Here is a 14,586-nt window from a genome sequence, read left to right as displayed (position 1 = left end):
GGAAGTGTCTGAGGCCAAATTTGAACCTAGGACCTCCCGTCTCTAGGCCTGACTCTCCATCCACTGTGCTACCCAGCTGCCCCCTCTGGAGAATAGTTTTTAAAAGTTTGTTTAACCCACAATAAAACAGAAGAGAAAGACTTGTAATACAGATAATTAAGGCAAAAGCGTGGTCATTTAGAAGTCTTGAATGATGGACTCCACAAAAAATAAATTGGAGAGGATGAGTAAAAGCTGGTAAAGATTCTCTGAGAGACTGGGATGTTTTCAGTGTCACTGGTGGGAAAGGAAACTAGTGGCTGGGGGAGCAGTGGACAGAGCAGTGAGCCCGGAATTAGGAAGATCTGAGTTCAAGTCCAACCTCAGACATTCACCAGCTCAGAGATCCTGGTCAAGTCAGTTCACCACTGCCTACCTCAGTTTCCCCAACTGTATAATGGAGATAATAACAGCACTTACCTCCCAGGGTTGTTGTGAGGGTTGATTGAGATAACATAGAGAGTTCTTCGTATGTAAATGCTAGTTGTTCGGTCTCATTTTAAGACAAATCTTTAGCTTGGATACAAGATATGTCATTGTCATTATGCTTAAGGTTATCACCTGGGATTGAAATTATTAGAATGAAGAAAATTTTCCTCGAAGAAGATATTTTCCTAGAATAATTGGGTTGTCATGGAAAGAAAAAAGGAGGGGAAGTGTAAAAATCAGAGTCCGCCTGAGGGTAGAATTCATTGAACTCTGAGAGATGAATGTCAGAAGAAGGTGAACTTTGGCCCATTTGTGCTAAAGGAAATGAGAGTGGCATCGTGGGAGCATCCTTGAGGCTCTGGAAGAGGGGCCCCCCGTGCAGGGTCCTGGGTCACTAGTACTGATAATACGGAGCCCTCGGATGGTATTGATTAGGACAGAGAGGCCTACGGAGGAGGAGTTAGGCGACTTGCCTCCCATAGCAGATCCCAGGTGGCAGAGCTGAGCCTAGAAGCAGAGATTTCGGATTCAGGAGGTCTTTGTGCCACCCGTGGAGAGCAGTCATCTGCTCCCTTCTGAGGACTCATCCCAGGGGCCTGAGTGGGGACTCAGATTGAAAGCGCTCAATTGCAGAAGCTTCTAAGGCTGGACTGAATGGCCTTAATTAGCAGAAGATCAGTTTATGGCCTTCAAGAAAATGGCTTTGGGGCTAGAACTGCATTGTGCATACTGGGCAAAGATATTTTTATATCTTTTTGAATTGCATTCTATTATCTAGGTGGCCTTAAGATTGCAAATGATGCACCATCACTTTCTCCAGTCACTCAGCCGGAGCTAACCAAGGCTCTTTGAGGACGCACTCACCGACTTTCTCATGCCCCTTCCCCAGAAGCCAGTGGCATGGCTCTTGTAAAGGAGAGATAAAGTGGTTTGGGGGAGGAGGGGGTTCCACCAACTGACTCCTGGTTCTCATTAATAGAGCCCAGAAGAAGTATTCATGGAAATCCGGAAACCTCTGGAGTGGCACTGCAAGCAAATGGATCATTTTGTTGGACTCAACTTTAACTCAAACTTTAATTTTGCACTTGTCGGACACCTGCTAAAGGGTAGGCATGTTCTTGAGAGTGCACTTCCCCTGTTTAGATGAGGTGGTTTAAGGGATCTGGCCACATGCCGTCCTATGTATGGTCTTGGGTGAATTTTTAAATAGCATCACATCCTTCCGTCGTGTGGTTAAGCTCACCTGGCCGTGCTTCCTGCCCTGCACCTCACACCCTCCTCTCCCTGACTCTCTTTATGCGCCCTGCTCCCCTGTGCCAACCTTCTAGTAGGCAGCGCAGCGCCGCTTTCTAGTAATAGTTACCGTCTGTTGATCAAAATCACCTCATGTTAGGCAGTTCAGTGATGATTGCATTGAATAAGGTTGTAGAGGAAGGCAAAGGCAGGTGGGGGTGGGCAGGGGACCAGTGGTCCTAAGCAGGACCAGGGCTGGCCAGGCTTCTGGCTGTGGTGACTCAGGCTGCCTAGACACCGATCTTTCTGTGGGACTCTTTAATCCCAAGCGATCAGGATGGAGAGAGGCCACTCTTCAGAGCTTGCTAGGCATCAGTGAGCAGATTTTCTCACCTCATAAGCAGAAATCTGGGTTTCTTTCCAAATAGAATATACAAGTTTTTCCTCTGAGATGAAATACACACATAGATATTTATATGCATATAAATATATATTTGTGTGTGTGTGTGTGTGTGTGTGTGTGTGTGTGTGTGTGTGTGTGTGTGTGTACAGAGAGAGAGGGAGAGAGAGATTAAATATCTTGGGATATTTAAATAATGGTGTTAGTGTGTTCTGAAAATTTTCCAAATGTCTTTTCTATTCATTGTCTTAAACATCTCCAAGAAATTGATTAGCAAATGCTCTGAAGGGGGACTGTATCACCTGTAGTGTTCTCCCTCTCATTGTGGCTCTTAGTTGTATAACTCTGGGTGTGGGTGTGGGTGTGGGTGTGGGTGTGTTCACACACAGTTCAGTTCAGGGACTCCATCAATATTGGTGAATGAATCCAGTTTTAATTCTTTGCCATCTTTGTGGTTTTGTTTTGTTTTTAGGATTTAGGCATCCTTCGCCTGTCACTGTTGCAAGAACCATAAGGATTTTACATACACTACTAGCACTGGTTAACAAACACAGGAATTGTGACAAGTTTGAGGTGAACACCCAGAGTGTGGCTTATTTAGCAGGTAAAACATGGAGCACCCCCTTCTTTACATGTTAGTCTAGTAATATCAAAGTCACAGAAAGTCTTTAAACTGAATGAATGAGATTAGACCAGGGGTATTGGAGGGATAACTAAGGCTGTGACCTAGTCTGGTTTGGGTATTGAGGTGCCCTGAACCTTCTAGTTTCTATAATCTCATAAAAGGGATGTCAAATCCTCTTCCAAAACAACTGCTCCATCCTGGCCCGCTTCCCACCACACAAACACCTGAAGTTATTCCTTATAGGCTAACACCTCCAGTATAGATTTGTTATAAGAACTGTCCTCATTCCCCTTTGCTCTTTCTAGAGCACACATCTCATGCTTTGTTTATCTCTTTAAGTAGATTTTTTTCATGAGTAAATAATATTCTTGCCATCCTCTACTTGCCAGGTTAATTCAACAAAGTATATTTAATGACTACCATATGCAGAGCCCTAAATATAAATCATAATGGCCTGAACAAGGCCTCTGGCTTATGGGGATGAAAAAAAGGAAAGGTCATAGCAAGATTGTTAAGGACTTAGAATCAGCCAGACTTGACAACTGGTTAGATAAGGAAGTTGAAGAGGGAAAAAATCAAGACTATGAACCCTGGAGGCTGAGAGAATGGTCATCCCCTCGACAGACAAAGGGAAGTTTAGGAAAAGATACGTTTAAGGGAAAGTAGGTTGACTTTACTTTTGAACATGTTGGGTTTGAGATAGTAATAAGAGACACAAATGAAAATGGCCAGCAACAAGATGGACTTTGGGCCAGAGTCCAGCAGGAAACCTAGAGCTATTGCTAGTCCTTTCATGGGGAAGGTTCTTTCCCTTTAATTCATCATTCTATATAACAGTTCTCTCTTCCCAGCCCTACTCTCTTATCTGTTACTCCTTTATTCTGCTAACTGTTGATGCATTCAGTTTGCTCACATCAATGGGCTTTTTAATGTATTGTGCCTTAAAAGCAGGAGAGAACACCAGACCTAGGACCCTGGAGGTATGGGGCTTAGTCTTGGCTCTGCCATTTACTAGCCCTCTGACCATAATTGTTTTTTTGAACCTCAGTGTCCTCATCTCTAAAACGGAGTTGATACTTGCCTTGCCTACCTCACAGAGAAGTTCTTAGGATCAAATAAAGTCATGAATTAAAAAAAAATAGATAGGAGGTGAGGGTGGGGGAATACAGACTTGAAGAATTGTAAAGGCCGGTCCGGATGTTACAAGTGGAACTGTCTCCCCAAATCAATGACAAGCCCATAAAGAATCAAGACTGTGTATTCTTTATAGTTTATATGCTATTCCCATGCCCACCCCCCAACCTATACAGTGTCTCAACATGGGCTTTGCTTATTAACTGTTGCTCTTCCTTAAATTTGTATCTCCCCTTCTTAGACTGGACTTGCTCTTTGCTGACCTTTTCAATTTTCCCTTGACTTTTTTTTTCCAGCCTTACTTACAGTGTCTGAGGAGGTGCGAAGTCGCTGTAGCTTAAAACATAGGAAATCACTCCTCCTAACGGATATCACAATGGAAAATGTGCCTATGGATATATATCCCATCTATCACAGTGACCCCAGCCTTAGGTAAGGAGAAATGAATTTTCCTAATGATAACGATGGTCACTGTTCTACTGTCCTGCTGATGCAGAGAGCCAATGAGATGAGCAGTTCAGAAGGAAAAAAATGATCACTCCCAAAGTCATTTACATGTCAAGGTTTTGGAAAGCATCTTATATGAAGATTTGCACAGAAAATTTACTACCATACTTGTTTTGATTGGGCTAATAGAATCACTTATTAACAACTACAGTCAATTAAACAGGAGAAAATTATTTTGCTTAATTTGGGTCCCAAAGCTGGCCCTGGAGCCCAGGGGGTGCCTTGGGGAGCTGTCTTCTGATACTCCTGTGGACCAGCCAAAAGGCAGACAGTTAGTACTTGAACCATCTAGAGACACTACATGCAAATGACTGCAGCATCCAAAGCCTACTGGTGCAGAATTGATGAAAGTACACTGCTGTTTGGGTAGGCATTACATTGACTGTTTTAGTATGTAAAACCCTGGTATCGGGTGGTTTTCTCTACTATCAATCAGAACACTGAGCCAGATCCTGTGCTCAATATGGGTTGGCCAGGAGCAGGATTTCTTCCCAACAAGATGTGTTTATCCTGACCCCTTCAGTTAAGGGTTTTATGGTTTGGTCAGAGTATAGAAGGTGTCAAAAAAGGTCAGATTCCTAATTATAGAGGTCAGTGGCTTGACTTTTCCTCATTAAATGCAATTCATTCAATAACTTTCCACTAATATTGTGAAAACCTCATTTGTTTCACTTATAAACACAGTTGTCCTTAATAATTGCTCTTTTCTGGGAACGTATCGTATGGACCCTCAGACAAAACCCTGAAGTCTTTCAAGCATCCTTTTCTAAAGAATGTTTCAAAACTGTTATCCAAGCTTGGATGAGTAGTTATAATTGAACCCAAGGCCACCACTTCTTAGATTGTTTGTGTTTGAAGCAAGTTGGAATTTAGGATTTTCCTAATGGAGTACTCATTTTAAATCCCTTTAGAGCAATGCCAAGAGCTTTGCCTACATACACTTCATTGGTAAATCTTGAATTGGCAAGGCTTAAAGGTGTGGGAACTGATCTTTTTAAACTAAATTATCCTGACAAGATGGCTTTTATTTTATTACTTCTATTGTTAGAAATGTATGTAAATAAAGAGATTTCAAACTTTTTGCACTTATAGTACAGTTTATAATTAATTGGTAGCAGTGACTGATAACTTGAACTGCTAATGGTTGTGTGTAAGACCAGTTTAATTGTTTTTGGGTGTTTAAATCTTTCAGGACACTAAAGGAAACACAACCCTGGTCCTCTCCAAAGGGTTCTGACAGACATCTTGCAGCCAGTTATCCTCCTGTGGGCCAAACCAGCCCCCGAACCAGAAAATCCATGAGCCTGGATATGGGACAGCCTTCCCAGGCCAACACTAAGAAGTTGCTTGGTTAGTTTTATGTTTAGTTGACCATGTTTTCAACTGTCATTATAGTAATTCCTTCCCTTCCATCTTTCTATCTTTCTGTCTTTCTTTTCATACTGAGAAAACAACATAGTAGGAAAAAAAAACCCCAATGGACTCAGACTGGATGCAAATTCTGGCTTGACTACCTACTAATTAAGTGACTTTGAACAAATCATTAAATTTCTCAGCCTCTGTTTCCTCATTGGCTTGCCAGATCTATAGTGGGAGGAAGCATACTATAAACTAGGAAATGCTAAGCATCTGTAAGGAGACTTTTTAGACCTGTTCGGAGATGACTGATTCTTTTAGATTTTTGTGGGAAGAAAGATGTCTGAGGTATCAATTGATCTGTTTCTAGCTTTTGTTATTAAAAAAAGTTTGGTGATAGCTTGGCATTGGCACTCTCTTGGGAGGACCACCAAGCATAGGGATGAGCACAGGGCCTTGACCCAGGCTTACATCTTTCTTTTCTGCCCCATTTTAAGGACAGCTGCCTTAAGACTGTGAATCCTTCAGGGGAGAACTCTCCTGGGCTTAAGCAGGGGCTTCCAGAGCCTCAGGACCAATCTCCAAAAATGTCAATCCAAGATCAGGATCTTTCATTTTGATGCAAATAACTGAAGTTTATTGTTGCCTTTTTTCCCATAAAGTTGAACTTTTGAGAGTCACAGCATTTCAATTGTTACATCTTGAAAGTTAAATTAATGTCAACTAAAAAGGAGCAAATGAGGTTAAAAACTATTATTAAATTATTTTATTTTTCAGTGACAGTAAGTCTGCCAGGGAAAGCTCGTTTGCTATATAGACTTGATCGTAGGTCACCACAGAAAAAAGCCCATGAGTCCAGACAACCTTCTTGTGATCTTTTGACCGAAGGATCTTGAAATCCTAACCAACTCTTTTGACCAGTACCTTTCCTAGCTCAGTAGGTCTCTGTAACTCATAATGATAAAAACATGCTGTCAATGGATAATATTCCATATGAATAGAATAGTTGTGAAGAAGTCTATAAATAAAACAGACTTCAGGGAAAGGGAACAAACCTTGCCATAAACTGTGAAAGAGACCTTGACTCTCAGTAATGAGTCTAGTGCTAGTGGACCAGAGCATATGGCATATTTCTGTTAGGCGGGACTTATTTGTTTCTAATACCTGGATCTCCTCCTGCTTTTGGACTAAGCTTTTAGTGTTTTCTGGTTAATCCAGTATGGAAATGTATGAGTACAAGTCAAGGAAGTATAGAGAAAGCATAAGAGAAAACAAGTGCGTCTCTGATCTAGTCATAATACTTGAGATTTGTAAAATGCCTGGAAATGGCAGGTAAATCAATATCCTCTGACCTCCCCTGGCTGGCTTTTTAGAAAAAAGGTTGCGTAAAAGGACTCTGGGTTTTAGGTTTCTTTCAAGCTATACCCAGAAGGCAGTCACCAGCAGGAAAAACATCAGTGGCTTCCATTTCCCTGGTGTTGCTTGGAGACAGTGTTTATGTGCGCGCGATTCTAGTCATTATCCTCACTCCCCACATGGAAAGTGGGACTCCAGTGAGATCGCCTGCCCGGTCAGCCCCTTTGCACTGTCCTCCACGGAGAACGGGTGGATCTCGGAATTACTCAGTTACTTGAGGTCTCCCATTTTGATTCCGAGGGAGAGAGTGGGGCTGGATACCAAGGCTCTGAGTGGCTCTTCAGTCCGGAATCCTTGAAACAGGGAGGACATGGGGAGAGTTTCCATCCTTTAAGCACAATAGCAGGATCCTTTTGTTTTTTTGCTAGTGCCCCTAAGCATTATTCATGGGAGCACCGAATGCTAGGTTGGAGGAAGCAAGTGATCTAGTACAAACCCCACATTCTGCAAAGCAGGAAACTGAGACCCACAAAGGTGAAAGAACCTGGCTTTGTTCCTCAGTTCTATTTGACACCAGATCTTGGGCCAGGGTGGATTTTCCTTGTGTTTAAAAAGCTTTTTGACCCAGCTCATCTTGACTACTGCGCAAAGCACACTCTTCCTCCCCCTGCTGCTGCTCCCATGCACTACGGATGGCATTCCCATGTGGGAACATTTGTGGCCCCAAAGTTGGGACAATGTCTGGTTTTAGCCTGGTCCAGCAAAGCAGTAGCCCTGTGAGCTTAGAATCCCAGGGAGCTTGACCTCACCGCTCTCACCCTCTGCTTGGTGGGACGGGAAGCAGAGACTGACCATGGGATGGCCAGATCCATTTGGAATTTCTCTTGAGTCATGTAGATTATACGATTGGCTCTGCTTGCTGGACTTTGTTGGGGGTTCTCAGCACTGATGCATCAGTCCTCTCCATCTGTAACCCTCGTGTCTCTATTACTGTGCTTTTAGGGACCAGGAAAAGTTTTGATCATTTGATCACTGACACCAAAGCTCCTAAAAGGCAAGACCCGGAATCTGGAGTCACCACACCCCCCAAGATGCGGAGAGTGGCAGAGAATGACTACGATATGGGTGAGAGCAGGCCGTGTGGGGCCTCCTCAGCTAGACCCTCGCCCGGCTTCATCAGCTCTGCCTTTGGGGCTGTGGAAAGCTCTGAGCTGCGCCCTTCAGTCAGGCACTCAGGCAGGGGCCCACGGGGGGAAGTCCTTGTACTTGGGAGGTCGAGGCCAGTGATGCTTCCCTTCAGATGCCTTCCCAGGTCCCCTGCGGCATTCGTTACAGTTGCCCACGATCGCTGCCACAGCCGCTCTCATGGCTGGGCTCCCCGCTCTCTTTCAGACACCCAGAGGATCTCACCACACCCGCCACTACGGAAAGTGTCTGTGTCCGAATCCAACGTTCTCCTGGACGAGGAAGTGCTCACGGACCCCAAAACCCAGGCTCTTCTTCTCACCGTCCTGGTAAGGGCTGCCCTCTGTGCTGGACAACACATGCATCAGGGAGACTGGTGCGGGAGAGGCGCCCATGACCAGGGGTGTTGGGTACCTGCAGAAACAAACCGGATCAATAAAAACTCATTTAATAAAAGGGAGGGGAAGTCGCCTGCTTCCTACCATATCGGACATGAGACTCTTTATTGTCCTCTTCATCCCTCAGCTTGTGATGGAAGCTCCAATGAATAATGCTTTGGGGGGATATATTTTTTAACCATTGCTTTCTGTCTTAGAATAGACACTAAGTCTAAGGCAGAAATGCAGTAAGGCCTGGCAATTGGGGTGAAGTAGCTTGCCCAAGGTCATTCAGCTAGGAAGTGCCCAGGGCCAGATTTGAACCCAAGACCTCCTGTCTCCAGGCCTGGCTCTCTTTGCATTCCTCTGCCACCTTGCTTCCCTGGGAGGATATTTTTATGCACTTACGTTGACTGGGCTGTGTACTCTGCTTTTGAAGAAAACAAAGGCTTATTCTTCTAATTGTCCTAGATACTAGAATGATTTCAGTTACAGCCCCTTCAAACTGGTCTGTTCAGCAGTATAGAAATACCCCAGAGAACCACAAAGCAGAAGTTAAAGCGTGTGTGCGGGCTTCTTTTGCCCTTCTTATCCTGGCAGGCTACCTTGGTTAAGTACACTGCAGATGAATTTGACCAGCGCATTCTCTATGAGTATTTGGCAGAGGCCAGTGTTGTCTTCCCAAAGGTTTTTCCAGTTGTGTAAGTATGTGAATTTGCTTTTTACTGAGCCTATTCCAATTTTTTGAAGCTAAATATTACATGAAGTCTTGAGGAAATTATTACTGCTGCTGCTTGTACCACCTCCCGTACCACGACTGCTACTTTGTAACCTTGTTAGGACTTAAGTATAGAGAGAAGTACGACTTGGAGCTCTCTGGCGCTGCATTGCTTTCAGTTTTCTACCTTCCTGGATCTCCTTTAACCACTAGGGTAGCCTTGTTCATCTCTTACTAGCCTCCCAGTGGGCGTCCACACACTGCTGGGCCACCAGCTTGTTTTTCTGGTTCTCTGCTTCAAGGAGCGACCCCGGCCCAGTGCTCCAGAGAGTTCTTGTGGACTTCAGTCCCTCCCATATTAGATAAATGTAGAGATTCAAGGGGGACAGTCAGAGCTTTGTCTTGTCTGAGCTCCCTCTGTCGTGCCGGTTATGTCATTCCAGAAGGTTTCTCTCTTTCTGAAAATAGTAGCTGTTGATGTGGTCATTTATTATATATACTAATTGAGGGGAGCAGCAGGTAAATAATCCAGTCATTTTTATTTTGTGGGTTTCTTTTTACCAACAGATTTTCTTTTCCCCAATTGTGTTTACTTTTTACACGAGTATTAAGAGTTTCTGGAGATAGGAAAGAGCTAAGTGGCAACTCCACTGGGATTTAAAATGAGGTGCAAATGAAGGAACGAATGAGTGAGGGAGCATATATTAAGTGTTTACTGTATATCAAATACTGTGCAAATACTGGGGAGAAGAGCAGTAGATGTTTGATGAGCCCTAGTCTCCAGGAAATGCCTGAGGCATGCCAAGGTCCAGGAAACCTCACCTTACATCAGTATGTCAGATGCTGGGGGCTGGCAGCCTGGAGGGTGGAGAGGCCTGAAGGACCTTAGGATGCAGGAGGAGGGATGTGAGAGGGGAAAACTGAGAGTAGGGTAAGGTGGGGGAGAATAAAACTACAGACACAGGAATGATTTGTTTTTGACTTTCATGTTTTAATTTATTTCCCCATTTTTCTTTTATTTAAAAAAAGGTTGGAATGAACTCTGCAATATTTTTCTTGCATTTTGTTATTTGCTTAATCTTCTTTTTAAGTAGTCTCTGGACTCTGTTTTCTAGACATAATTTGTTGGACTCAAAGATAAATACTCTGCTGTCCTTATGCCAAGACCCAAATTTATTAAACCCAGTCCACGGGATTGTGCAGAGTGTGGTCTATCACGAAGAGGCCCCGCCACAATACCAGACAGCGTACCTGCAAAGTGAGTCTGCCCGTGCGGGTGAGGCTGGGGGCATCAGAGGGCTGAGAACTCAGGAGTTGGTACAGCCCGTAGCTGTCCCGGCAGGCAGGCTTCCAGAATTGTTTAATTTACTCAGTGATATTAACTACCGACAGTTCTTGCTGTACATAAGTGGATTGTTCCACAGACCTCCACGTAAAGGGATTTTTATGTAATGTGAATTTGCCCATAGATGTAGGGAATGGAGGAAGTCAGGAAAGGGGCTTGTAGAGAAGGGAGGGAAGAGGATCGGGATACACAGTGGCCAGGGCCAGCCAAAGGGATGGCTCACCAAACCAAGAAGAAACACACAGGAGGCTGTGGAGGCTGGATGATGACATAGATGGGGGTCAGGGACAGGCAAGTGGTAGAACAAGGTCTCCCTTCGGCACCAGAGGTCTCAGACCAAATTTCCTCTCTGGTAATGGTGGCCACCCCCCAGCTTTCACTTGGAGGGTTATTTTTTGTTTGTTTATTGCTGGGTTGGTGGGAGGCCATGCAGCATTCTCCCTCCAATAAGGTTAGTATAGGTGTCTTTTTGGAATGTGGATTTCTTTCAGAATTCAGAAGTCAATTTTACATAATGCAAATTTTTATGTAAAATGAGAACTGTCTGAAATAACTTTCATTATTTCAAAATACAATCATGGTTTTATGTTAGCAATACGTTTCAGAAAGCTTCATTGGCTCATCTGAAGAAATTATTACATCTATGTCATCTTTTTTATTTTTCTAAGACAAATGTTTGATATGAGTATTTAGGGCAAGAATTAATAGCCTTTGTTTTGTTGTAGGTTTTGGTTTTAATGGTCTGTGGAGGTTTGCAGGACCATTTTCAAAGGTAAGAATTATGTGTTTTGTTGTTAAGACCAACACAAAATACTGTATATATTAGAGATGTGCCCCTATTGAAGAAAGTTCACTCTCATGAAAATCTGGTTCTGAGAGGACCAATTGGGTGTGCCCTTTGTTAACATTCAAGAGAGGCTTTAGAAAGTAATTCTCTGCCTGGTTCCTTCAGATAGCAAGTTCCTCCTAAAGTGCCATCTAGTTCACATCTCTCTTGTGAAGGGATCTGTTGGAGAAAATAAGGTACGCCTGGAGAAACTCGGCACGGCACATGACAGTTTCAGGCTTTTCTTATCTCTTCAAGAATTGTTTGCTTGTTTGAGAAACTCTGTCTGGAAAAAGCAGAAAATGTTATATGCTTATCTCATTATTTTTTAAATCCCTTTGTAGACCCCTCCTGGGAATACTCTCAGTGCAAGTACTCAGTTTATGCATTTGTTTCCACTTGATATATTGCTGCATTTTAAAAAATTAGATATTAAAATTTTAAATTTATTTTTTAGTTGCCATCTGTTGTGGTGCTTGATCAACTAGACTACAAATATTTTTTAAAGGCAGAACTTTTTCTTTAATCCCTCCCCAACCTGCCCAAAAAATGTTCTGTCCTGGCCTAGCTTGGCAGAGGCCTCAGGTCACCTAAGTGATCCCTCAGAACAGGATGGACATTAGTGGAGGCTTCTACTACAATGGACCCAATGATGGCCATCCACCCTTTGTCAGAGCAGCCAGACTAACTAAAGGATAGGCAAGTTGTGGGGCTCTGGCAACTCTTCAAGATCTTCTATGAAGTTCTAGAAGGGTAACAGCTAGTTTGGGGGAGGGAAATGACCCATTGTTAATAGTATTGAGGAAGTGAGCCCTCACCTCATGATGCCAACATGGGGGCACTCAGGATGTGGTTGATGGTAACTAAACAGGTATTAATCAACTCTGGGAAGTCTTCCCCAATTGTAAAGAGTTAAATATTTAACTTGCAAATTTAAAAAAAAAATCCGGACCCTAGTCATTTGGTAGAGGGGGGACAATCCCAGTGTGGAAACTCCTTTCCTTCTGTACCTTCCTGTCTCATCTCTAACTTAGAGTCCTAGCAGCCAGGGTATAGTGGAGGCAGGATTTGAGCCTACCAAGTCTTGCAGCATTCTTACAGCTCTGTAGGAGCAGTTCCTGATATTGTTTAGTGATAAGCACTAGACATTTAGTCTTAGGAAAACTACCCTCGGAACACAAACCTGAAGCTGGAAATTTCAGGATGCCGTGCAGCGGTGAATCATTTGAGTCCCTGAAATATCCACGGAGTGAAGGCAGCAGGGGTGTGAACTACAGGTTGGTTATCTCCGTGGCTCTGATCAGAGCAAGGATTCCCTTCCCAATTGTACAGACAAGAAGCCAGATCCTGAGCTTGTGTGTTCAGTTGGTTCAGAAGGAAGCACAATGTAGCACGGGCAGCCTTTGGTTCATGAAAGTTCATCTAGAAGCTTTGAATGCTGTTCAGACCACCCAGTTTTGTCTTGTCTTGTTTTGTAGTTTAAGCTTTACTGGGGAGAGAAGGACCAAAAAGAGACCTGCTGTTTGGAGTGGAGGAGGCAGTGATAAGAGATGATGTTGACCTGCCTGATTCTTTGTTCTACTTGGATTTTCTGTGCCTAAAACAATGAACTTTGCATTGGGAAAAACCAAATATAGATGGTTGATGGGAAACTGCTCTCCCTGCTAGGCAGACATAGTAAAAACAACCCATGGCTGCCTTTGGTGAATTCATAAAACCAGGCCCAGATGAACTAGAGCAAACGTTCCGGACCCGTTTGGTATTCCCCAGACCCCTTGGCAGCCACCTGGCTGGAGACCCCTTCTCAGAATGGTGTTATCGGTGCTTCAAATAACATGTAGAATTACAAAGGAAATTGAATATGTTGAAACACAGTTATCAGGAGTTTTCCTTTTTTTAAACAAGTTCACTCCTCCCACATAAAGAACTCGTGCACAGATGGCAGAGTCTCATTTGAGCCTCACCTGCATCAGTAGGCCTGATTGCCGAGCCTCTGCCAGTGATCTGGGGATGCTCCCGAGCATGGGAGAAGGGTCCCAGTTATCCAATGGGGAGTAGAACGGGTAAGTCCTGTGGTTCTTGGGTGAGGCACCAGCCTCTTTCTGCCTCGGGATCTTCAGGTTGAAGAAAAGAAATAGGCTTTTGCATTTCTCTCTCCAGGTGGTTGTGGCTCCAGAGAGGCCATGGTTTCTGCCCCTTTGACCCTTCTCATGCAGGGCCTTTAGCCTGTTTGTGGCCTGGAATCCGGGGTCCCAGCGGGTGAAGCCTCTGAGGGAACCCCGTGTCCGATCAGGGTTTTTAAGACTTCGAAGAAATATTCAGAATGACCATTTGTATGGAAACACAATTACCAAAATCTTTTTAAAAATGGTTCCCACTCCAAGGGGGCCAGGGAGCTTGTTCGGATCAGGCCCCTCGGAGCCTCTGTCATTCTGGGAAATGGACTGCAGTGTAGGCAGCACCCCAATAAGGCCAAATTCCCCAGCTGTGTGCAGAGGAAACACGGAGTAAGCACATCTTAGGACGCGAAAGCCCCGAGAACAAATGGGCAGCCTTGTCTCTCCCTCTGTAGCAGACCCAGATCCCAGACTACGCCGAGCTCATCGTGAAGTTCCTCGACGCCTTGATCGACACGTACCTGCCTGGGATCGATGAAGAAGCCAGTGAGGAGTCTCTCCTGACCCCCACGTCCCCCTACCCTCCGGCAGTGCAGAGCCAGCTCAGCATCACGGCCAACCTGAACCTCTCCAACTCCATGACCTCGCTGGCCACTTCCCAGCATTCCCCAGGTAAGGCAGGACACGGAGGCCAAGGCGTGGCGCAGACGGCTGAGCCCAGCGGCAGGCAGGACGACGTCTCCCGTGGAGAGCAGGCCGGGGAGTGGGGCGGTGGGGGCACACGCGGGAATGGCAGGCCGGGCCTGGCCAGGGGGCTGTGGTTTGGTGCTGCATCCGAGGCCCAGGCGCATCCCCCGGGTCCTCTGGTCGCCCAAGGAGAGGAGCTGTTAAGCAAATGTGGATTTATTCCACACGCTGGGCCACGCGGGGAAGGCCGCG

General features: G+C 44.7%; 1 protein-coding gene across 22 annotated transcripts in view; it reads left to right on the top strand.

The window, feature by feature from the left end:
• The window catches only part of NF1 (neurofibromin 1), a 281,583-nt gene that overhangs the window by 250,425 nt on the left and 16,572 nt on the right, over positions 1-14,586 (top strand). For 20 of the 22 annotated variants that reach the window (XM_056819485.1, XM_056819484.1, XM_056819476.1 and 17 more), the window contains 10 exons: positions 1,448-1,574; positions 2,574-2,705; positions 4,157-4,292; positions 5,560-5,717; positions 8,082-8,204; positions 8,472-8,593; positions 9,242-9,342; positions 10,475-10,617; positions 11,430-11,476; positions 14,103-14,319. In XM_056819485.1, the coding sequence (XP_056675463.1) occupies positions 1,448-1,574; positions 2,574-2,705; positions 4,157-4,292; positions 5,560-5,717; positions 8,082-8,204; positions 8,472-8,593; positions 9,242-9,342; positions 10,475-10,617; positions 11,430-11,476; positions 14,103-14,319 (1,306 nt within the window). The remainder of the gene's footprint in view (positions 1-1,447; positions 1,575-2,573; positions 2,706-4,156; positions 4,293-5,559; positions 5,718-8,081; positions 8,205-8,471; positions 8,594-9,241; positions 9,343-10,474; positions 10,618-11,429; positions 11,477-14,102; positions 14,320-14,586) is intronic. The other 2 variants (XM_056819475.1, XM_056819472.1) reach the window with 1 other exon arrangement.

The sequence above is a fragment of the Monodelphis domestica genome, chromosome 2 (genome assembly GCF_027887165.1).
Source record: "Monodelphis domestica isolate mMonDom1 chromosome 2, mMonDom1.pri, whole genome shotgun sequence".
In the NCBI taxonomy this organism is placed as follows: domain Eukaryota; kingdom Metazoa; phylum Chordata; class Mammalia; order Didelphimorphia; family Didelphidae; genus Monodelphis; species Monodelphis domestica.
The sequence above is the reverse complement of the archived record's forward strand: the minus strand, read 5'-3'. Positions and strand labels throughout refer to the sequence as shown.